The 24,931-nt window shown below is 47.6% G+C and overlaps 1 protein-coding gene and 2 non-coding genes across 3 annotated transcripts; all 3 read right to left on the reverse strand.

The window, feature by feature from the left end:
* Window positions 1-1,695: 1,695 nt before the first annotated feature.
* Window positions 1,696-24,693, reverse strand: CHD4 (chromodomain helicase DNA binding protein 4). Its single transcript, XM_040434826.1, has 39 exons — window positions 24,576-24,693; window positions 22,986-23,138; window positions 16,566-16,684; window positions 16,220-16,405; window positions 15,471-15,589; window positions 15,120-15,376; window positions 14,616-14,740; window positions 14,381-14,516; window positions 14,117-14,295; window positions 13,778-14,014; window positions 13,507-13,695; window positions 13,212-13,420; window positions 12,772-12,903; window positions 12,355-12,451; window positions 12,081-12,272; window positions 11,783-11,983; window positions 11,552-11,689; window positions 11,343-11,464; window positions 11,083-11,256; window positions 10,854-10,995; window positions 10,600-10,731; window positions 10,250-10,367; window positions 9,388-9,512; window positions 9,057-9,294; window positions 8,795-8,970; window positions 8,166-8,346; window positions 8,001-8,087; window positions 7,831-7,919; window positions 7,004-7,137; window positions 6,761-6,905; window positions 6,444-6,609; window positions 5,751-5,833; window positions 5,436-5,610; window positions 4,918-5,043; window positions 4,699-4,807; window positions 4,373-4,505; window positions 3,430-3,625; window positions 2,321-2,484; window positions 1,696-2,215 (listed from the first exon to the last, which is right to left on the reverse strand). Exons 2-39 carry the CDS (start codon window positions 23,059-23,061, stop codon window positions 2,198-2,200), a joined length of 5,625 nt encoding a protein of 1,874 aa, XP_040290760.1. The 5' UTR covers window positions 23,062-23,138; window positions 24,576-24,693; the 3' UTR covers window positions 1,696-2,197.
* LOC121006699 lies at window positions 5,918-6,051 on the reverse strand. The gene has a single exon (XR_005780381.1).
* On the reverse strand, window positions 8,579-8,711 carry LOC121006697. Its single transcript, XR_005780379.1, has one exon.
* Window positions 24,694-24,931: the final 238 nt, after the last annotated feature.

Raw genomic sequence — 24,931 nt, forward strand, 5'->3', positions numbered from 1 at the left:
TGCCATGGTCAGCCTGCGGGCATGTGATCACAGAGAGCCCGGGCAGCCCGAGGAGACATGACATGGCCCAATGGAGGAAAAAAAGGACACAAAAACGCTGCAGCTGGAAGGAGAGAAGATAAACAAGCTGGTGGATTGTCTGGGGTGAGGAGCAGGTTGAAAGCTGGGTGCCCCGTGGTCTGGTGGGTGACCAGTTACCCCATACCTTTTTGATGTCCTGTTTGAATCCCAAATTCCCACCACAATCCTGTGTCAGAAAAAAGCGTCCACCTCTCCAGGCGAAGCTCCTGTGATGAATCTCGGCGGGTCTATAGGGCGCCACCTACAGGATTAGTGAATCTGCCCCGCAGTGTACAGGGCTCGGCTATGTACGGTCCATAGCACGCCACCTACTGGACATCTAATGTCATACACAAGCATCTAATAGAAAACTGAGGCGTATATCAGACTCCATACATACAGAGAGATTTCTCCGCTAGAAGTTTTACTTCGAGGGAACAAGGTGTCCGCACACAAGCCTGTCCGCAGCTTCCAGCCCATTCAGACGAGCCGAACACTTCCACACCGAGTTATATTCAGGGTGAAATGCCGCAGCTACAAACCCCATTTACTTTCTAAGCAGTGACTGAATAAGTTCCTATTCAGCCCCGATTAACCGGCAGGTGGACTTCCTACTTTACTCAAGGACATGGACACCTTGCGTCAGGTCATGTTTTAGATGCATTGAGAATCTCCTATCGTTTTGTGCACACAGCTCCTATGCAGATTTGTGTGCCCAAGGTAGCCGACTGCAAACGAACCCTGGTCAGGGCCAATATGAAGAAAACCCTCAGTGCACGTTATTTAACATGGAGTTTCTGCCCGTTTTGGAACACTTCACATGAGGTCACCTAGAAAGGCACCATGTACCACACATTAACCTGCATTATGGTCCTGAAAGCTGCACCCAGAAAGCTGGGTGGTAAGTACTGCCATCACCTCGCTTTCCTACGGCAGTTTTATAGGACTGCTTTATTGCCATGGACTGTGCTTGGCATTTAACCATTCACCTCCATGGGGCTGAGATGCAACACCAGACTGAGCCCATAGATGCAAGCCAATACAGATGAGGCCTTTAAGGGGTTTTCCAGGAGTTCAGTAGTGATGGCCTGAGGAGAAGTCATCAATATCAGACACCCGACACCCCCTCCTCCAAGCATACTAAAGAGCGCCATACATGGTATAGTGGTGGTGCTTGGTATTGCAGCCCAGACACATACACTTGAATGGGACTGCGCTTTACGTAGGCCAGGTGACGTCACTGGGCTAGGAAGAGGCCGCCGTACTCACTGGATGAAAGGACATCAAGTTTTAAGCTCCGGGAAAACCCCTTTAATTTCCGCAGCCTCAGATTCAGTTTCCCCATACATAAAGGGGTTGTACAAGATTTAACCCACACATGGCACCTCAAGTTCCACAAGTACAACCCAACTGACCAGGTTTACAAGCGACATTTTGATTTTCAGAGGAGAGGCTTTTCCATCAAGATTGTCCCCCGGCTTCACAAGTTTAGTTCAGCCCAAAAAAACAAAATAAAAACACTCAGTGCAAAATGGCTGAACTTCCATTTCACAAAATGTATGGTTTGTGTGTTGACTGCCGGGGGGTCCCTGCCCCCCTCCCACCATACAGAACTCAGAAAGGAAGCGCTCTCAATAGTGTTTTGTGTTTTATTATACGACAACGCGTTCTGTATTAAAAAGGATGGAGGTAGGGTGTCTGTCCTGGGTGACACCCCTCCTGCCCCCCTCGGGCAGCATGAGGGGATTGGAGCAAATAAAATTAAAGACGAAACAAAAACAAAAGTATTTCCTTCTCAAGCCAGGATGCATTTTGCTCCTGTGCACAGGGCGAGTTTCTGGCCTTTGGTGCAACCCTGAACCCCTGGATGAAGGGGTGGACCCCATTTTTTTGAAGCAGCAGCACCATTTGACCTGCCTTCAGGCTAGTGCGGTCACAGTGACGCCTCGCAGGATCAGGATTCCTGTGACCCCCCCTAAATAATAGTTCCTGGGGTGGGGTTCAGCTCTGCTGAGTCTTCTCCCTGGATGTCGATTTGGTGAACAGGTCCGGTGCTCTTTCCCGGCTTATCTGCTCTCAGTTGGGAATGTATGGGGTGGGTGGACGCTTTTTCCTCCTGACCAGAGGAGGGGGATTGTTATTGCTGAGCCATCTGCTGTAGAGAGAGCGAGAGAAAGGCTTGTATTAGACAAATGCGATCTGGGAAGAACGGCAGCAAGTATTTCAAGTGCACCGAGTAGATGCTGCAACACAGACTTACCTGCTGGGGTTGAGGTTCACCGCTCCTGCTTGCCAATCGGCTCAAGATGTTGCGTTCTGACATCTGTAACCTAACAGCCACAGGAGGAATTCGAGCGATGGTGGCTGGAAGTCGGGTGACATCTGCTTTCATATCACTCAATAGTTCTTCCAACTGTTTAAGTACTATGGAGGGGATAGAAGACGACATACAGAGACATCTCGTTATGAACCGACAATCACCTGTCAGCCTCTAAAGACCAAGTATTATTCACAGGAACTAGTCAAATGTGTGGAACGGGCGACAGGGCACCCATGCACAGAATAGGCTACTGGGGCACCCGTGCGCCTGTACAAGGGATAGACTATGGGTTGGGCTGAAACGATTACGCGATTAAAGTAATTAGACACACAAAAAAAATAAAAATCTTCGATGCAAGTTTTTTTGCATCGAAGATTCGCTTGTGTCACATGAACATGGAGCGGGAGTGAAGCGCTTGCTATTTACTCCCGCTCCGTGATCTCCCGCAATACTCACTTTCCAGCAAGAGGCTCCGGAAACTCCACAGCACATCCATGGTCCCGCGCTGCACTGATCTCCTGACGTATGCACGCCGTGACCTGACGCGCTGTGTGAAGTCAGACGCAGAGCAGCGCGGAACGATGGAGTGTCGGGCACCCCTGCTGGAAATTGTGACTAAGGCCAGGCGCCCGGAGTGCACAGCGTCATAGCAACCAATGAAGCTGTGCACTCCGGGTGTCAGAAGGAGCAGGAAGGGAGCTGCTGGCACAAGAGGGGGGTGGAGGGAGAGCTGCTGGCACAAGAGGGGGGTGGAGGGAGAGCTGCTGGCACTGGGGGGGGGGGGGGGGGGGGGGGGGGGGGGGGGGGGGGGGGGGGGGGGGGGGGGGGGGGGGGGGGGGGGGACTGAAGCAATTGGGCTGATCACATAGGGGGGAAAAAAGGGTGTTGGGGTCTGATGACTTTTTATAAAGGAAAAACAGTCTTAATTTTTTTATTATTCGAATACTCTATTTTTACGATCAATAGAATACTCTATTTCTAAAATGATAGTTTACTGCAGCGCTAGCTACGAGGCACCCGTGCTCTAGTGGAAGTAGTGTAGTTCTTACCTTTATGTAAAACAGCATTGGCTGGCTTGTTCCCTGCCATAGACTCTTTAGATAAGTGCTGGTGACTTTCGGCCAAACACTCCACCTCCGCAAATCGAGTATTCAGAGCCATGGACGGGTGTGAGGGATCTTCAGACATGTTCAGATAAGCAGCTCGTCTCAGCTGCTCTTCTATGACAAGTGCCTGTTCTAGAAGCTGTACAGAAAGGAGGAAAGAGGGGGGAATCAGGGAACGCCATTTGCAAGTTATTCCGTATGTGAGCGAAAGGGACTGCCTAAGACACTTCCCTCCAGAAACAGCGCTATGCCCCTCCATGGGCAGTGCCAGGTATTGCAGCTGAACCTTGTTCACTTGTCCACAGGATAGGTCATCCATATCACATCAGTGGGATCCAAATCCCGGCAGCCCCACTGATCAGCTGTGGGGCTCCACAGACCTCTGGTGAGCACTTCAACCTCCTGGGTGCTCACACCCGTACATTGTATAGCAGCTGTGCTTGGCACTGCAGCTCAGACCCATTGATTTGAATGGCGTTGAGCTACACCCAGGCCATGTGACAATGTATGACAGGAATGGCCAACCTGAGGCTCTCCAGCTGTTGCTAAACTACAACACCCAGCATGCCCAGACTGCCTACAGCTATTAGCCAACAGCAGGGCATGGTGGGAGTTGTAGTTTTACAACAGCTGGAGAGCCGCAGGTTGGCCAGCCCTGATGTATGACAACACCACATGGCTTAGAGGCCAGGTGCTCCATGACAGCTGGCGCCTTGGTTAGACCCCCAGCGATCTGATATTGAGGACTTATCCTGAGGATTGGGGAAATATAAATTCTCAGATAACCCTTTTAACTATTTCTTCTTATCGCAACATAGAATAGGTGGAGAATGACTAGGAGGAAAATGAGGGAATAAATCTATTAAAGAAATGACGCAGAACTAACTTTGAACCGTCGGGCCAGAAACTTGTTTTTGATCTCCAGGAAGTTGCCTCTGTTCACTTCTCCTTTGAACGGTTCGTTGAGGATGGCATACCGCACATCATTCTGAATGTCCTGCCAGCGTGCATAGCCATGGCTGAGAGAGGATGCTGAGGAAAAGGTCTCTCATACAAGAACATCACATATAACAACTCTTCGTGCAAAGCTATAAAATGTAGTAAGCCCCCCCCCCCCCCCATACTAATTTCCTTGTCATTGGTCCACAAAACCAGGCCAAGTAAAGAGTTTATCTGCACTAACACCGCATTTGCTTTCCAATCAAAGGATACTTTATAATGCCAGACAGCAGCCAATAGTCGTGTCTCCGGTGCCAGATCTCGTAAGTCTTCTTGGTAACGGTTGCTGCTCGCTCTTCGTTCTGCCATAACGAGTGTAGTTCTGTGGTACATAGAAAACACACTTAAAACCACTGCAAAACACACAGCCAAAATCACCACTCCACATTAATTTCACTCAAACCAAAAGAAGGCAGACCCCTCCGGCGTTACCTGTGAAGCCTCCATCTGCAATGTTAAACATGAACCTCTGCTTGGTGGCTGCAGCCTTTTTCTTTATCTCCTCCGTGGACTCTTTGGGGGTCTCTCCATTCTGTAATGTTACAGGCTGGACATCATCTAGAAAAGAAGGAAGAATTGGGGTGTTGAGACATTCATTAAGAGCTCGGCAACTCAAACTTTGTAGCACTACTGATTAAAGTTTAACCATTGAGTGACAACAGTCCATAGGATAGAGCAAGATGTACTCCTTTGACTGAAGCTATAGCTTGACTTAAAATCAATGGCACTATAAAAAGTCTCCGTGTAGCCCTATAATACGAGTGCCAGTCCGCAGCTCAGACAAACTGTGGTAACAGCATGCAATCGCCCACTGGTTGCCATTATTGCACAGGTGAAGCACATAAAAACCATGAGCGTCACAGAGAAACCACAGCAAATAGTGATTAACTCTGTATGGTTACCACGGTCCGGCCACGAGGCGTACGGGTACACTGAGAAGCCATATTAACCTTTCTTATCATCCACAGCAATAACATCATCATTGGCTTTCTCTGGTTCTGGTTTTGCCTCCGTCTCCATGGGCTCCGCAGCAGGAGGCTTCTCTTTGTTTTCAGGCTCCTCTGCCTTCACCTCTGTCGGAGTCGTCTCTGTCGGAGCTGGAGTTTCTGCCGCTGGTTGTGCGCTCTGAGAGGGGGGGGTGGGGGGGAATTACAATTTACCATTAGAATTACCAAGTTTAGAAAAATGTACAAAAAAAGACCAGTTTTATGGGACAGATTTAACCACCATATAACTATGCCTAAATGCAGCCGACTGACACTCACCTTATTATTTTCCTCGGGTGGTTTTGATTCTGGTTGTGCGTTTTCCTCTTTCACACCCGCCTCCTCAGTTTTGACACCCTCCTCTGCAGATGACATAGAAAATAGTAGATTAACAGACCAAAAAAAAAAAAAAAAAAACAACTGAAAAACAGCCCACCAAAACTGCAAGTGTCCCGTCGAGCCTTTAAGGGAGTGCGCCTTTGTGTGCATCCCTCCTAAACAGACAGGGTTAATGTACGTCCAGCCATGGGCCCCCATATCACGGAAAGGACATAAGGAGCTTTGTTATGAGGCCAGACAAGTGAATAGTTTAAAGGGCAACACCGTTTTATAGACCTTCCCTACATGTCATGCTGACATATCACAATTTGTGTGGAGACCCCCACCTATGGCTATAAGGAAGGAGGCTGAAGCACCGAGCGCTGTGCCCATCGACGAGCAGAGCATGTGGCGTACGGTATGTTTGACCGCATGGTCGCCACTCTGAGCAGGGCCGATTAAAGCCAAAACAGCAGTGCTCAGCCCCTTTGATTTTCGTGATTGCTTGGGGGGCACAGATAGTTACCCTTTAACATTAAGCTCTGTTAACAGGATATTATGCAGCTAAACCAAGGCCAAGTGCGGTGGCAAATGGCTGCACAATTAACCAGCAAATTTGCATGTTTTGGCCACGTGAAAACTCGAATGTCATACCATTTGTTACAGCTGGGGCGGGCGTATTAGGCTGCGTGTCCCCTGGCGTGGATGGGGTGGGAGTTTTAGGAGACGGAGAGTCGACTGGAGAGGTCTTCTTGTTCTCTTCTTGCTCAGCAAGCTCTGGCATACTCCAGCGCCCATTGACATGCTCAAACTCTTGAACCTGATGCAAAAAATGTACATGTTTTTGTACATGTTTTATAGACAGTTCCTAGAATTGTAACCATTTCTACAGATACCAATAGCTGAACGCTACTGAAAACAATGGTATTGTACTTCACACCATCGATATAGAACAGCATGAAGAATCTCACCTTCTTGCGAATGAGAGACATAACTCCAATTCTTGTTAGCACATGCTGGCGAGAGAGACCTTCCCTCGGAACGCCATCTGCAAAGGTCTCTGCTCCATCTGCACCCGGTTCACAGAGATGACGCATAAACAATGACACGTACGCTCTGAAAATGTAAGGGAAATTAATATGATCAATCAGTAAGCTTTTTTTTATTATTTATTTTTTCATTACAATTTAAGAAAGTTGATTGGGAAATCCTACTTAAATTCCTTCTCAGATTTTCCACGTAGATCTCTGACAAGCCATTGGGTGGTGAATGCGTCCTGTGGTGGCATGCCGTAACGCATAATGGCATTGAGGAAAGCCTTTCGTTGACGGGCATTGAAACCCAACACCTGGAAACAGAAGCTCAAATTACACTGGTGCACTGCAAGACTTATCTTAGTGTTCAATTAGATCTAAAATGTAAAGAAATAAAGCATGTTTCCATGGTAACAGACTAGCAACTCCATATAGCAGGATCTTGCGGTCAATCATCTGCTTTTCCATCCTTTTTTCCTAACCTACCAAATACAGGAGCAGCACAATAGGGACAGTCACATTTCAGCAACAAATTTGCCATGTGAGAATTAACCCTTAGATGGGACACATTATCTGAACTACATGGGTGTAAAGAAAGTTTTACTAGATTTCCTCAAGATGCCAAATTGCCAATCCCGCTACTATTAAAGGATTTTTCAGACGACCGTTTCCTGTGCGGAAATCACGCTCTCATTTCTCAGGAGCGCAGGGCATTATACTGATTTCTAATGCTGTGTGTCTCTGCATGACCTGTATCTACTGAATTATACTGACAACATTAGGTCAGTATAATTCTGAAATAGTAAGGTCATGGAGACAAACAGTATAATGCCCTGAGCTCCTGAGAAACGAGCAGTGACCATAACAAGGAATCACGGCGTCACACGGGGCGTGATTTTCGCGCAAAAACAGGCCATGCACAACAACTGTCAAGAGTTAATGGTCAAGAATATCTTCACCAGTGCAAACAAGATTCCAGCACCCGACACATTACACACACTTCTTACCTCAATGTTGCCTCCCACACGAGCCAGCAGAGGCGGTAAAGGTTTATCTTTATCATTCCTCAAGCCTTTCCTGTTGGGTCGACGGGCTGCTGTGAAAACATCGGAAACCATATATTACGGGTATTTGGTGAACCAGAACTTGGCCAGCTAAGAATGGATTACACACTTACCTTCTGATCGTTCATCAAAGTCTTCATCTCCTTCTTCAGAAGCCACAGAGTAATCAGACTGGTTATCGGACTGATCATCCTGCCAATCTGAGGACAAAAAGTGGAAGCTCAGACTGTGGGAAAGCGATGAAATCATCATTGAACCCATGATGGTAAGGCGCTCACCTCTGTCCTCTTGGCTGCCGTCATTGTAGTTCACCTGTTTACGGATTCGCTTTCCTTTACCCAGATTACGAGCCAGGTCTTCCTGCTGTTGCTCATAATGGTGTCTGAGAAGTTTCTCCCAGTAATCTGGATCCACGCTCTCCTCCTGTTTGATAATTTCACGGACAACTTCCTCTTCATCCTAAAAACCCGGAAGACACCCGATTAGTCAATTACTAACAAAGATAGAAGTAAAGGTGTTAAGGTGAACGCGCATCGCTAGGATGTGCCATCACTATGATTTGTGGGGTCCACCCTCTTGGATCCTCACCAGTCTTGAGAATAAAGGTGGATGGAGAGCTGGCGTAGCGCATATGCCTTCACGTTCTATACACGTGCATACTTGCAGAAGACCATAAATAAACCATACATTAACTGTCCAGTCGAGCCTTTAAGGGAGTGCACATTGCTGTGTGCTGCCCTCCTAAACAGACTGAGTTACTTTATGTCCAGCCATAAATTCCACCTTGTACAGAGAAGGAGGAATCAAAACCATAGGCTGGACAATCTACAGAAGCAGTCTACTGAATATATGACCCCAAATCAGTTCCTCACTGCCACATTAAAAATAAAGTACACATTATACTCACAGCCATTTCTTCTTCGCGGACCACATACTGTGCCACTTTGAAGGAGCTCAGATATTCATTCATTCCCTGTATCTCTGTGTCTTCTTCAATCTCATCTTGGTTCCTATCTAACAATCGCGCTATGGCTTTGTCATCGTAGTGAATGACGCTGATGTCCTCGCCTTCCTTGTTTTCACCTGTGACGATAAAGCGTGTTAACAGTCGCGCGGCAATGGCGCGTAGGAGGTGAATTTGTTTCTGTGGAACCTGATCAATGCTCTACCTCCTTCTGTTGCTTCATCTTTAAAAAGTTCTTCGGTACCAAACTTCAGGATGTCATCCAGTTCCTGCTTTGACATTGAACCAGTCTTGGAGCCAAGACCTGGTCTTACGACCAAGTGAGTGAGCATCATCTTCTTCTTCGCGACCTGAGTAATCCTTTCCTCCACAGATGCTCTAGTTACAAATCGGTAAATCATGACCTTCTTATTCTGTCCAATACGATGGGCTCTGCTAAAAGCCTATTGACCAAGTGAAAAAAATATATATAAAATTCAGAGATGCAACGAAAAAACAGACAGGAAAAACACTGATAATGTTCAGCCGTTTCTTACCTGAATATCATTATGAGGATTCCAGTCCGAGTCATAGATGACCACAGTGTCAGCTGTAGCAAGATTAATTCCCAAACCTCCAGCTCGAGTTGACAGAAGGAAACAGAACTGTTGAGCACCCGGTGCTAAAGTAGAGAGAACGGAGAAAAATCCCAACTCAATATAGGATTGTAATCTCCCATTACTGGAAAGTAAAATCTTGACACTTGTATCTGGGTTCATTCCAACAATACAGGTCATAATCCCTGGCCTGTGGCGGCTTCTGGGCATCATACAATTTTGTTTGATTAATCAGACAGTTCTGGTTTTCAACTTGTGGACTAAATCTGCTGAACTCTAGAACATACTATGGTGCAGGACTGGGCAGATCAACCGTTCTTCTAAATACATTGCTTAGTCTTAGATTCGGCTTTTAAATGGCAGCACTGACTGACCACAGCCCACATCTGTCAGATGCAGTGCGATTCTACAACACTAATGCCCCTACTGGATACAGGAAACTAGGAGACAAAGCAGAACGGTCTGTGCATAGCTATGAGCAGCCTGCAGCATGGACCACAGCCAGTCCGTGCCGCTGTGTAGAAGCCGAATCTGCAATGTAATGCCTCATTCACACCTCAGTGATTTTGAGCCAAAACCAGGTGCAGATCTTTCCCCTTATACCTCATGTCTGTGGAGACTTCAATCCTGGTTTGTGATGGAAATCACTGACTAAACACTGAAGTGTGAATGAGGCTTCACACATCTAGGAAATTCATTATTGTGCTCATCGTTGCTCTACATTTCTTTCTATACAATTGTAGGTACACGCGCTGCTGCCAGGCTTTCACAGCCACAGTCCACACAACCCAGGGACACGCACCGTTAAAACGATCAATGGCTTCTTGACGCATGTTTCCAGTGATGCCTCCATCTATTCTCTCATACTTATAGCCCTCATGTTCAAGGAAGTCTTCCAGCAAGTCCAACATCTTGGTCATCTGAACAGAGAAAACGGACATTGGTAGAGGTTTGCTTTTACAGCAATGTAACGCTCAGATACACGATTACACTAACAATAACCAGATGGTCAAGAATGTAAATTATAACTTGTGGTGCACCATTGCAAGATGGCAGAGAAAACAAGCTTTAAAAAGAAAGACGCAGAGGCAGGTTACAGCACAAAAGACAAGAATTGAATTACTTTGAAGACTTTTCAGAAGCATCACCAACCTGGGAGAAAATGAGTACTCTGTGCCCATCATCCTTCAGTTTTCTCAACATCTTCTGCATAAGAAGTAACTTTCCAGCCCCCTTAATGAGGGCACTGCCATCATACATTCCATTGGGCATCTTGGGAGCCTCCTGTAAGCAAAAATAAATAAAGTCTTAGTACTTGCCACCCTCCTCCACATAGCATGCCATACACTGTCACCCTCCACATAGCATTTATTAGATATTATGCAATGCAAGCAATCTCCTCTTACCATAGCAGCCACAGGGAAGAGGTAAGGATGGTTGCAGCACTTTTTGAGGTCCATCACAACGTTGAGAAGAGATACTTGGTTTCCTCCTCCTCGAGTATTAAGAGCCTCAAAATTTCTAGTGAGGATGAACTTATAATATTTTCTGAAAGGAAAAAAGAGCAGATGAGTATTAGTAACAGTCAGGATAAAGACAGAGAAAACCAAAGGAGATCCCTCTGCCACAACTCACTTCTGCATGGGGCTGAGTTCAACACGAACAATGAGCTCCGTCTTAGAAGGCATGTTCTTGAAGACATCAGCCTTTAACCTTCTCAACATGTGAGGTCCCAACATGTCATGAAGCTTCTTGATTTGATCTTCCTTTGCGATATCTGCAAATTCTTCCAGGAAACCTTCCAGGTTACTGCATGGAGGCAACAAAGCAGAAATTAAAGTTTCTTTTCCATACTATTTAAGGGTAAAGCAAGTCTACTACTGTCCAATACGTACTTAAACCGCTCGGGTGTTAAGAAGTTCAGTAAATGGAACAATTCTTCAAGGTTGTTCTGCAACGGGGTTCCCGTAAGTAGCAACTTGTGCTGAAGACTGTATCCATTAAGAACCCTGAAGAACTAATAGGACAAGAAGTGTTAGCCACGACCTAGTGCACAGCCTGAACGTTACAAACTCTGTTTAGACCATGGAAATGGCTCTCTTACCTTGGATTGGTTATTTTTCAGACGATGAGCTTCATCTACTACCAAACAGGCCCAATCTATGGAGCCCAGGACAGCCATATCAATGGTGATCAGCTCATATGAAGTAAGCAAAACATGGAACTTTACAGATGCTTCTTTCTATGGGGAGATGAACGGATAAGGCTCACATTTAGGAAAACATGTTTCATGCCTCTAAAATGATAACCAAGAAGGTTTAATTATGGGACGAACCTTCATGCGTGATGCTTTCTTGCCACCCCGTATAGCATTGTCCTCAAACGAGAACTCATTTTCTCGAATAACGGCTCGGCTGTCCTTGTCTCCAATGTATGTGACTACGTACATATCGGGTGCCCACATTTCAAACTCTCGTTCCCAGTTAATGATAGTGGAAAGAGGAGCACTGACCAAAAAGGGACCTTTTGAGTGACCCTAAAAACAAATTATTATTTTTTTTTTAAATTAAAATGTACAGAAAAGGCAGGTAAATCAGAGGCTTTCTTGCAGAACATTATTCCCAGACCCTTACCTCCTTATAGAGCGAGTACAAGAAGACTGCTGTCTGTACAGTCTTTCCCAGACCCATTTCATCTGCAAGGATGGTGTCTGTGCCTTGTGCCCATGAGAAACGCAGCCAATTCAAACCCTCCAACTGGTAAGGGTGAAGGGTACCTCCTGTACAATCCAAGTACTCTTGCTGACGATCATACTTCACTGTAGGCTGAGAGAGGAGGGTTGTGAGCGTCATTAAAGAGAAGGGGGCACAACTTCAGAACTTGGAAAGAAAATATGATGCAACTTACATCGACTGTTGGAGTGTCTGGAGGTCTCTCAAGTCTTTTTGCTTTGAATTTCTTCACCTTCTTCCCAGGGCGGCCGTCATCTCCACACATAAGCTCTCTGTGCAAAACATTAGATAAACACCAATGGGGTCATTTATCAAACTGGTGTAAGGTAGAACTGGCTTAGTTTCCCATAACAACCAATCAGATCCCACCTTTCATTTTTGACAGCTCCTTTGGAAAACAAAAAGGTGGAATCTGATTGGTTTGATTAATGACCGCACTAGTTTTAAGAGTGCTAGAAATTCTAGGAAGAAGCAGTTCGAGGGGTTGACTCATCAGGACAACCCCATCCCATATGACCTTTTAGAGCAGAACTCTGTAGGAATTGACCTTACACAATCTCTTTAATACAAGTCGGGCAGCCATAAAACCTACCTGTGGTTCCAGTAGCCTTGTTTGTATATGTCAAAATCCCGAACATCTGCATCTTCCATTTCCCAGGATGCCTGGTCATAAGCAAGGTCCCTCCACTTGATCAAGTAATGGACATTTCCCTTCTTGTCCACACTGAAAGAAACAGAAAAGGCATTCAGATAATACTGAACATGAAGAATGTCTGGAAGAAATTTGATAAAACCGATCATTTCCAGGAGGCCTCAGCAATGAGCATAGGTTATTGTGTAGGTAAGAGTCACCATTGGTGCCTAGTGCTGGAAATCTGCACATCCACTGCTGTGTGTATGTATGAAAGACATGCAGACCCCAGTACTACGGACAGCAGACAAGAAACCATACAGTAACAGCGCATCACCTACAGATCGCTTTAAAATTACTGCAAAGATGAACCCCCTTTATGACATCCCCACCTAACTTACCTGTGATTTAGGATTCTGTGAATCATCATCCATTCTGGTTTGATACCATAGCGATAAAATTTCTCCTCCATTTCTAAGTATTTCGGATCTTTGTTTTTCCTCTTGCGTCTTTTTTCCTCATCATCTAGCAAATAATCAATAGGGGGAGGTTCATCCATGTCGTTCTTTCTCTGGTAGTTCCTAAACATCACCTGGCAGTGCAATTCCAGCTGTAAGACAGAAGATAATAACCAGAAGTAAGCGCCAGACCCACATCCGATACCATCCGCATATACTTTTGCAGTAAGCAGTGTACCTGCAGCTCGGTCACCCAAGAACAGTGCAGATAAGACATTCCGTGCCACTTGACGAAAAACTCGCGCTCTGGACGCCCTTCCAAAGGTTTTAGTGGAAGAGTGGCTGGTTTCAGCACTGGTGTAGGAGAAGGTGGCTGTCCCCATTTCCATGTCAATATTTTTTGGATTTTACCTTTAAGCGGGGGACACTAAAAAAGAGAAAAAGCAGGTTATTAGATCCATTAGCAAGCAGATCAGAAAAATGGGATGCATGGTTCTAAAAGTACTCACTGTACATCTAGGACACAACCACTCTCCGTTGGGTATTTCTGGAAGTGGTGGGTTCAGACAGTGAATATGGTAGGAAGAAGGACAGGCATCGCAACACAGCAGCTCTCCGCCATCCTTACAAACACGACAAAATTCCATGTGGTGATCTTCTTCCTCTGGGTCACCTACAGTCTCATCCAAATCATCATCAATCTCCGAGTTGTCCTCTTTAGCTTCCCATTGTACGCCTTCCTTTTCCTAGAATTATAAAATTGATGAAGAAAAAGCAATATACCGCTAATCAAGACACCAGACACTGCAGCATACACAGTCACACATTTGTTAAGCAATATCACTTACGCAGTGAGGACAACTCCATTTGCCCTCAGGTGCTTTGTCCATGTCTGGGTCCAAGCAAACCATGTGGTAAGCTCGTGGGCATGTGTCACATAGGATGATCTCGCCTCCTTGCTGGCAAACCTCACAGTAGTCCTGGTGGTCCGTCTCATAACCATCGACAGCACCTACTGTCTCCTCATCTGCCAAGACCAGAGCTTAACATTTAAAAAAGATCTTTTTAGCCACATCTGACCAGAGTCAAAGTCCATAAACTTTAATATTTACCCTTCTTTTTCTTCTTGTTGGCTCGGAGTTTCTTACGGCTTCGGCTGCTCTTGCTGGTTGATCCGTCGGATACAGACAGGCTGTTCATGCTGCCTTCGTCATAGTCCGAGTCCACATCAAGGTCCTCCTCCTCACTCTGAAGATATAAGATGTATGCAGTAGGAGTTAAATAAAATATGCTTTGATTGCAAACAGACCCAACCCCCAAATCCAGTTTATATAGAACTTTACTCACAGAAGAGCGCTTGCGTTTTGAACCAAAACCCCCCAGCTTGATCTTCAGAGGGGCCACTTTCTTGGCTTTGGTTTTCTTATTTTCTGGTGGACGGACGATCTTTGGTTTCTTTCTGGCATTGGGTCCTGAAAAGTTAAAATAAAGAGGAATTAAAAAACCAGACACCCGCCTTATTCCCTGACATAATGCCAACCCTTTAGGATATATTCACACACTGAAGCAGACTTGTTGCAAAAATTCCTGAAACTTACAGATTCATCTCAATGGGGGGCTTGCAATATGCAGTTGCCTGACTGAGCCATGGCTCTCCGCCGGATCAGATGTGGTACTGGAGTGGTGGACCCCCCCCCCCCCCCCCCCTGTGATCTTATATGCCCTTATATAACGTATATATGGAAAGGGGTTGTAGATATCAGAAAACCCGGCCTACAGCGCTTGTATGCCAATCCCTACATCCCAATTGCCTTCCTACACTCCTGGGCAATGTTAGCAGAAAATATTCACCTTTTCCTTCCTTGGTTTTTGCTTTGCGCAGGGGAACCTCAGCTGGTGGTGGTGGAGGTGGAGGAGGAGGAGGATTGGTCTCTGCAGAAGCAACCATGCTTTCAACCACAGCCACGGCAGCTGCGGCAGCAGCAGCAACGGATGCGCCAGAGCTGCCCTTCAATGGATTGTTGGTGCTGAACTCTCTCCACTTAGCCCCAAGAACCATCATCATCTTGGATACCGCAATTTTAGGGTTCTTGGCAGCTATAAGTGGCCTAAATGAAGGGGAAAAAATAGCCATAAATACACAAGAAAAAGGTTGTTGTTTTTTTTATGTAAAAAAGAACTAAATAACAAATAAGTACATACCTGACGAATTGACTGAAGGCTTTATAATTGGTCAGTGTTCTATAATCATCCTCTGTGAACACGTGATCAATGTCCTCCATTCCCCAGTCCTCCAGGAGCTGCGCTGAAGACTTTGGTTCCTATTAACAGACATAAAACTGAAATCCTAAGGCATGTGTCATTTGCACCAGGTTGCAGTATATACCTCAAGTGGAATCTGCTTGCACTGTATTCATTGGAGGTCGGTTGGCACCAGAAAAGGTGGCATTTAGCCTAGGTTGCCGACCAAGAGAGGTCACCTTGTTGTGGTGGATGGGCACAAATTACTGATCAAAATGTATTTGCTAAGAACCCCACGTTCCGTTACATAGTGAGAACAGCTTTAGTTCATATATTGTGTGTATGCAGAGGGCTGTTGCATTGTGTCCGATTTTGTATTCTCAGCCATCATCTCTATCAATGTGCTAATTTTTATTTTTGTGTTAGGCTTAGTTCACATGATGTTTTTGCCCTACGTTTTACATATAGGTTAGGGGAATTGATGCAAAAGATCAGTACACTACACTTTCCCATGCCAGAACTCTATGGTGCCAGATGCCACTGTATGGCATCCATCTAATATACGTTTTTTGGATATGTTAAACGCAAGACAAAAACGTGATGTGAACTCAGCCTTAAGCTGGACTACGACCAATAAAATAATAAAAATAATGATTTATATATATCAACAAACCATAGCATAAATTTTTACTAATATTCATATTACAAACCTTAGAATCATCGTCATCATCGTCTTCCTCTTCACGCTTTGCCTTGGCTTTCTTTTCCTTCTTCTGTGCCAGCTTTTTCTTCTTTTTCTTCCCGGGAGTGTAATCACTGCCTTCACTGTCAGATCGAACAAGGCCGCCATCATCCTCTCCAAACTCATTGCCTTCCCCGGAGCTATCATCTGGGTCCTGGAAAGAGAAGCAATAAGTCTACACATCTGTATTAACGCCGGGGACATGTCCGGTTGTCCTGATGGCGGCCGTCTCATACTCTGGACTCATTGCCTGCCCACACATCATGGGTTAGATTACTGAGAAATGTGCAATCAGCAACGTCCACTTCACCCACCTCCTTCTTCTGCCTCTTCCCTTTGGGAGTCTTGGATTCCCGTGGCTTTTTAGGCTTCTTTTTCTTCTTTACTTTAGGAGTTTCCACCTCGGAGAGATCTTCATCCAAGTCATCATCATCTGGAAGGGGATACAGTCATGTTTTTAATAATCCACATGTAAAAGGCAACTTTTTTTTTTTTTTACTGGGAAGGTTTCAGGTTATGGAGGAGTGATCTAGTAATGACAGAGCTGAAATAGTCTGGATAATAAAAGGATCACCTCGATGTAAGAAGGGGGGGGAGGGGTGAACAAGACAGGATGGGGGTGGGGTAAGGCAACACCATTAAGGTAGCATTATGCACACAGAATAGATTCATGCACGGGCAGATAACCTGATCTGCAGCAGGACACTAGAAGGGGCATGTCCTCGGAGCTCTGCAGCCATTTTGTTCATGTGATTTAGTAGCCTGGGCTGCCTCGTCGACCTGGCAGGAATCACCAGTGCGGATGGCAGAGCTGCACGGTGCAATATCATCCCATTTGCAGGACACAAAGAGAATCCCTGCTGTGTACTGCCGGAGCGGAGGCCATATGCAACAGTATACGTGCAACCACATACATACAGATCACTGCCTAAATATGGGTTACTCCTCGTAGAGAGATTAGGAGAATTAATCCCCCCGCAACCTGCAGATATCGCTGCTCGGGGCCATGCAGATAAAGAGAGCGGCCATCATTACAGACGTGTATAGGAAACATCAGAGCACAGGAGCAGAATTTCTAAGGCATGTAATATTACAAAGGTTACTCGAGACGTTTGGGGGTCCTATTCTCAGAAAAACCCCCACTGTCCTCTGCACGGCACCGGAGACAGGCTGACAACTTAGGCCCCATGCACACAGTCATGTTATGAGATCTGCAAAATACGGATCCCGGCTGTGAGCAGAGAAAAGTCCTTTTCTTGTCCGCAAAACAGACGAGAATAGCGGGGACGCGGAATGGACATATGGACGCGGACAGCACGCGGTGGGGTGATGAGGTCAGCATCCGATCCACAATTCTTGCAGATTGGACCAAAACTACGGCTCTGTGCACGAGTCTTCGCGTTATGTATACGAGACAATCCCAATGCCATCATTCGGGGGTGACTATGAAGACCGTGCCTGCCGTCTAAGGCTCAGTTCACATCTGCCTTGGAGCCTCTGTTACAGACTATATTTTGCCCCACTATTTCATCCCGTGAAATGCCAGAACTCGACAGACCCCATTATAAATCAGTGGGGTCTGTCAGACATGTACATCCTCATTCTGCTCTTATGATGGAACAGAAAACCGGGGAGTACGATGCAGACGTGAGCGCGGCCTGACTGACCCGCAGCGACAATTGCACATCGGCGGAATGAGATGGGGAAAAAAAAAAAACCTGCTATATATACACACACACCTTGTATTTTGCAGCGTCCTCACACATTACAGGTACAATACGTGTACACCGCAGAGCTCCTCTAACGTCACAAGGACGAGCACCTACGTTCATGGGGGCCGTGCTGGGCGCCCACTTACATAACAGGCGCAGTCACGCTGCAATAGCTAGATAGTCCTAGTGACCAGATGCAGCAGTCCTAAGGCTGTGGGGATAGCAGAGCTGTATAACCCACGACGGGAATCCCTCCCCGGCTCACTTTGCAGTTATCAGTCATATCCAGGTATCTATGGAAGGGTTGCTGACCTACTCCATCTGAGCACATCACTGTATGGGCGTACATACGGCCTCACACTAGGTACACGCATGACGTCAGGTCCCACTGCAGCCTCCGTACACGAGCTGTATATGGAGCGGCCGTCACATGTGACAGCCCTTAGGTCACCGATCAGTTGCTGGGTAGGAGAACAAAAGCCCGGGAAAGGCAGGAATAGTAGCTGACATGGGGGAGGGGGGGCCGAGCATGGCATGAGGTAGGAGGAGGAGACAGCACGGACAGACACTGGAGAAAGGAGACGTGCGGCGGTTCCTTTAAGAGAAAAAGGGCCCAAGGCGCACAGCAGGGGACGAGGCAGGGATCCAGGCCTGCGGCCCAGGTTCACTTATGGAGAAGTAAAAAAGCACATGCAGAGGGGAGGTGGGGGCTTCCCGTGTCTGACAGCCCCCCTCCCGCCCACACTGCACACGCAGCCCTGCAAGGGGAGGGGGGGGGGGGGGGTGAGCTTTTGTTTCTTTAGGATAGGACAGTTAATGGCTGCTTTACTTTCTGACTTTGACAAGATGGCAGCACCCCAAACCTCCAGGCTGCAGCTCAGACCTGCCAATGAAGCCGGGCACATCGGCTGTTACTGCATCAGTCGGTGTCACCTGAACCGGCAGGTCCCCAAATCATGAGATTAGAGAAGGTCTAACAGGAGAACGTAAAACCGCCGACCTGGTGTTGGGATCAACACTGGGTACAGGCCCCGATACTGTATGTACGTAGGAGTCCAGCACCAGGATACAACCCCAGAGCCGCAGTGCAATAAAGCGCATCTCAGGACCGAGAAAGAGCGCGGCACAGAATGAGCACCGTCACAACCCTCAGATCCAAGTCTGAACACAGCCCAACACTGGACCACATAGGGGGTCAGTCTACGGAGCAGTGCGATACGACCAAGACAAAGTCTACGGAAGCCCCACTCAGTCGGAGCCCCGGCGGTCAGACCACTGCGACGTACAAACATAAAGTAGCTATTATTGCACAACCCCATTAAATGTGTAAAAGACGCCAGGGGAATTGCTTGGTGTGAATGGAGCTGGAATAAGGGGTTCAGGGCGCAGCCTTCTCCTCCTGATGCAATGGCTGCAGGGTATCACATAGGAGACAGGACAGATCCCACCGCAAGATCCAGCACCAGACGTGTAGGAGAATATTGGAGGAAACCATATATGTTATAAAGCAGAAAACATGGCGGCACGTCACTGCAGGGAAGGGGCAGATCAGAAGCGGCAGGGACTGTGGGGCGTCACGTAACCAGCCACGTATTTAGAACGGGCACGGACAAGGACAGGTAAATGTCCGAATGACAGGAAGATTTGATATCGATCAGGGCTCATAGACGAGGACCTGTTCCATGTCTTCCACAAGATTTCTGCATCTGTATGCGGCAGCTATGGCGGCACGCACACGTATTTCTCCACGTTCCCTTCAGATGAATGGGACAATCTGATAAATCTCCCGTCTGTGAATCCACCCAAAAAGGACAGCATTAGGGCTCAGGCACACAGACTGATTTTTGGACCGAAAAATATAGAACATGTCCGATTCTTGTCCATTTTACGGACGAGGATAGGACTGTTCTGCTATGGCCTGGACGTTCACGCACACGGCTGGTATCCATGTTTTGCAGATCCACAGTTTGCACAGAGCAAAAACCGCTACGGCCGTGTGCAGGAGCCCTTAGGGTTAATTCACACACGGAAGATTTGCTGTGGAAATTTCAGGGAATGAAAATCCGTTCTATTCATTTGGCAGCAAGTCAATGGATTTCTGCAAACCCCATTCAGATGAACGGAAAGGATTTTCAATTGCAGAAATTCCTGCAGTAACTCTGCTGTGTGTGAACGTACCCTTACTACCTCCTCCGGCAGGGAGCGATCCTACAGGTCACTTATGAATGGCAGTTCGGTGAATAAAAAGTTAGTTGCACGCCCTTTACGTCGCACAAGGCGTTTTTTACGCCGTCCTCTTCGCTGAGGACAATTCACCTGAAGACAAGTGTAGATGTTGGATGGGAGCGGAGCAGGTCTTCAGACTGCTGGAGGCTTAGGCCTTGTCATATATTAGGCGCAGCCTCCAGCAGCGCAGGGGTTACCCAAGGCCGGTGTAAAATGCCAGGTTTTGTAAGTGACCCCCACTGTGTAGTTGAACTCTTACCGTAATGTCAGTCAATGCCATGATACACACATGTCAATTACGGTATTGATTCTATAACCCACCCCTCCTTCAAGACGTCCAATGTTAAGGAGACCCCAGTGATCGACCACCAGGTTCTGATAAGATAAACGCGACGCACCGAGATCCAATCACCTCTATCAATACTAGACAATAGGCACCCTGACGATTTAAAGGGATGCTCCACAGTAACTGCATTTCAGTTATATCAGAAGCAGGCATGTGCCACCCAGGAATCTCCATCTAAGCCCCCTTGCACACGACCGTATGCCCTCCGATACGTAGCGGGCTATATGCCCCAGAGCGGCATTGATCGCGTGCGCGGCAACATAGCTGACAATGATGCTGTGGACGTCGGGCTATTGTCCGCGCTCATATGATCTTACTGACCGCATGTCTCGGAGGGCATACGGCCGTGTGCAAGAGGCCTAAGGCTGTGTTGACATGGCTGGACATCATACACCATCCCGTCACGGAGCGGCCATTGGATACACATTTCCATACGGCTCAGCTGTGGACAGATCTGCACAGAAGGCAAGGACATACATGAGCAGAACGTCCAGCCATCACCTCTGTGGGCACAACTTGTAAAACATGGGGAACGTACTAAAAACAACACCTGAAGGAGCCCCATCGGCTAAAATAAGGCACAGTAGGGCAAACAGCTCAGAAACCATAACGGTCCCCCCGACGTCCCCCTCTCGGTTCTGTCACTTACGAGATGTCGAAAGTCAGGAACCAGACCAAGATGAACTGTGAGAGCGCAACACCTCCGCTGCGTCAGGCAGTCCGAGCATGCATGTGGGAGGGCGGCTCCATTCAAAGACAGGAGCATGGGCTCCCTGCTCTCAGACACTTCTCTCTTACCCTGTGGACAGGTCTTTGCCATTGGACAACCATTTTAAGCTTAAAGGGGCTTCCTGGGTTGACAATATTGATGCCCTAGGAGTCCAACTTCCGGCACCTCTCAGTCAGAGTCGCAGAGCTGGGATGAAGCACAGCGCCACACATCATGTAGTGGTTGTGCTTGGTACCGCAGCTCAATCCCATTCACTGCACGGCGCTGCACAAAGGCCATGTGACCGATGGACGTGGCGACACAGGCCTAGGAGGGGGCTGCTCCCCCTGATCAGTGAGGGGGCGCCGGAAGGTGGACCTCCAACGATACTGTGAACCTGGAAAACCCCTTTAAACATTGTGTAATAAGAAGCTACTTTCTGTTTCACTTCCTTATTTACAAGATCTCTGCTTGCAGTCAGCAAAGGAGAACTCTTTAGAACCACAGACTAAGGATACATGCACACGACCGTATTTGTTGTTTTTTTTGCGGATCCATTGTTACTATTCCTAAAACGGACAAGAATAGGACATTTTTTTTTTTTTTTTTGCGGGGCTATGGAATGGACAGCACACAGAGTGCTGTCTGCGTTTTTTGCAGACCAATTGAAATGAATGGGTCTGCAAAAAAAAACAAAAACGGACACGGAAATACGTTGGTGTGTATGAGGCCTGAGCCTGCTTTGGAGTGCAGCGATACAGTGTAACAAACAGCAGGAGACAGGAGAGCTGCGGCCAGAGACTGGATACAGTGTAACAAACAGCAGGAGAGAGAAGAGCTGCGGCCAGAGACTGGATACAGTGTAACAAACAGCAGGAGAGAGAAGAGCTGCGGCCAGAGACTGGATACAGTGTAACAAACAGCAGGAGAGAGAAGAGCTGCGGCCAGAGACTGGATACAGTGTAACAAACAGCAGGAGAGAGAAGAGCTGCGGCCAGAGACTGGATACAGTGTAACAAACAGCAGGAGACAGGAGAGCTGCGGCCAGAGACTGGATACAGTGTAACAAACAGCAGGAGACAGGAGAGCTGCGGCCAGAGACTGGATACAGTGTAACAAACAGCAGGAGAGAGAAGAGCTGCGGCCAGAGACTGGATACAGTGTAACAAACAGCAGGAGAGAGAAGAGCAGCGGCCAGAGACTGGATACAGTGTAACAAACAGCAGGAGAGAGAAGAGCTGCGGCCAGAGACTGGATACAGTGTAACAAACAGCAGGAGAGAGAAGAGCTGCGGCCAGAGACTGGATACAGTGTAACAAACAGCAGGAGACAGGAGAGCTGCGGCCAGAGACTGGATACAGTGTAACAAACAGCAGGAGACAGCAGAGCAGCGGCCAGAGACTGGATACAGTGTAACAAACAGCAGGAGAGAGAAGAGCTGCGGCCAGAGACTGGATACAGTGTAACAAACAGCAGGAGACTGGAGAGCTGCGGCCAGAGACTGGATACAGTGTAACAAACAGCAGGAGACTGGATACAACTGTAGCAAACACTCAGCTGGGAAAGTTTTACAACTGTATCCACCTCTCAGCTATGGCAGGACTGCGCCTGGGGAGCTTTCCTGCCTCTGGATGTAAATAAGAACGCCCCCATCCACTGACAGGAAGCAGGGATATTGAAACCAGTGACAAACTGGAGTACAAAGTATTAGAACACGTCTGAACCAAGCGTGACGTCTTACCTTGATGGTGGCTGTTCAGCATGACCTCGATTTCGCCGTCACTACCTGGGGAGGGGGGTCCCATTCCAGAAGCCATTTCGATAACGGCGCCGCGTAGCAGAAGTTAATATCCAAGGAACGTCGGAGCGGCTGCCTGAGGCGCAGGAGAGGAGGCTGTAAGAAGACCAGAGGGCGAGTTATAGGAGGAAGTACAGAGGAGCAAAAGACCACGCCACGTGATGCCACGGACGAGCGCGATTTACTGCTACCTACCACTGCCTGTGTATGGCGGAGCACGGCCTACATAAACCCATAGCCGGACATACTGACTCCACACCTATACGACCCCCCCAGACCCCAATCCTTACATGTGAACACAACGATCTGCTCCATCCCCTTAAATTAACCCCCCCCCCCCCCCCCCCCCATTACGTAGCAAGTACACACACATCCATCCCAGCACAGGCTAAAGTTCAAAGCCGTTCTAATGAGGACATGAATACTGCTGCCGGCGGCCGAGCGCTGAAGTGCAGCTTCCGGAGGAGCCCTTTGTCAGGCCAGCCCTGCGTGCAAGGCCGGCTGGGGGTTGTAGTCCCTGCAAAAGCCACAGCTGGGAGAGCTGGAGACTGCAAAACAATGACCCCCCCCCCCCCCAGGTTGTGTGTGTGTATATATATATATATATATATATAATGGCCATCACCAGACACTGACATATACAGATTTTTTTTTAACCCCAGCTGTATATGATATATATGTACACAATACCATGGATATAGTCATAACACTATATATATATCCTGGCTTCTTATAAACTACAATGACCCTGTATACAGAGATATATATATATACACACACACACACAAATCCCCCCGTAGATATTATATCTATACCCCCCCCTGTATACAGATTATATATACATACCCCCCCTGTATACAGATTATATATATAGCCCCCCTATATACAGATTATATATATACCCCCCCTATATACAGATTATATATATACCCCCCCTGTATACAGATTATATCTACACCCCCCTGTATACAGATTATATATACATACCCCTGTATACAGATTATATCTACACCCCCCTGTATACAGATTATATATACATACCCCCCCTGTATACAGATTATATATACATACCCCCCCTGTATACAGATTATATATACATACCCCCCCTGTATACAGATTATATATATAGCCCCCCTATATACAGATTATATATATAGCCCCCCTATATACAGATTATATATACCCCCCCCTGCATACAGATTATATATATAGCCCCCCCACGTCACACTCCTCTCATGTGTATGAAGTCCATCAGACCCCCATCCCCCCACACCGGGGTCCTGTACGGCCCCCCGCTCTCCCTGTGGACACACACTGCCCCCCGGTGCACACGGTCCTCTAGGGGGCACCGCCGGCCCTCCTCTCTGTCCCAGGCACCGGCCGCCTCCTCCATGCGTGTCCGGATTGGCGCACATTTCCTCCTGGCGGGCAGAATGTCGCTCCGGAGCGGCCCGCCTGCCCACACAGACATGACTGGAGGCCCCCCCACACAATAGGCCCCCGCCGCCGCCTCCTTCCCGCCCTCCGACTCACCCCGGGCCGGTCTGTACAATGTCCAGAAGCCTCCACGTTCCCTCCTGACGGTATATACTCCCGCTCCTCGCTCCTGTACACCGGCAGTGATGGTGGAGACCCCACCCCTTCCCTCGTCCCGCCCCGCCCCGTTACCATGACTACCAGCGTGTTGCCCTAGAGATGGGCCGGCCTGACATCCCATAATAAACATGAGGGAGTCTGACATCCCATAATAGCCCACACACTCTGCCCCCCCTCTCTTTCCCCAGCCATCCCATAATCATCATCACACAGGAAAAAAAAAGTGTGACATCCCATAATAGTTCTCTCCTCACAGCCCATAGTGATAACATATAGGGGAGTCTGGCATCCCA

The sequence above is a fragment of the Bufo bufo genome, chromosome 6 (genome assembly GCF_905171765.1).
Source record: "Bufo bufo chromosome 6, aBufBuf1.1, whole genome shotgun sequence".
NCBI classification, from domain to species: Eukaryota; Metazoa; Chordata; class Amphibia; order Anura; family Bufonidae; genus Bufo; species Bufo bufo.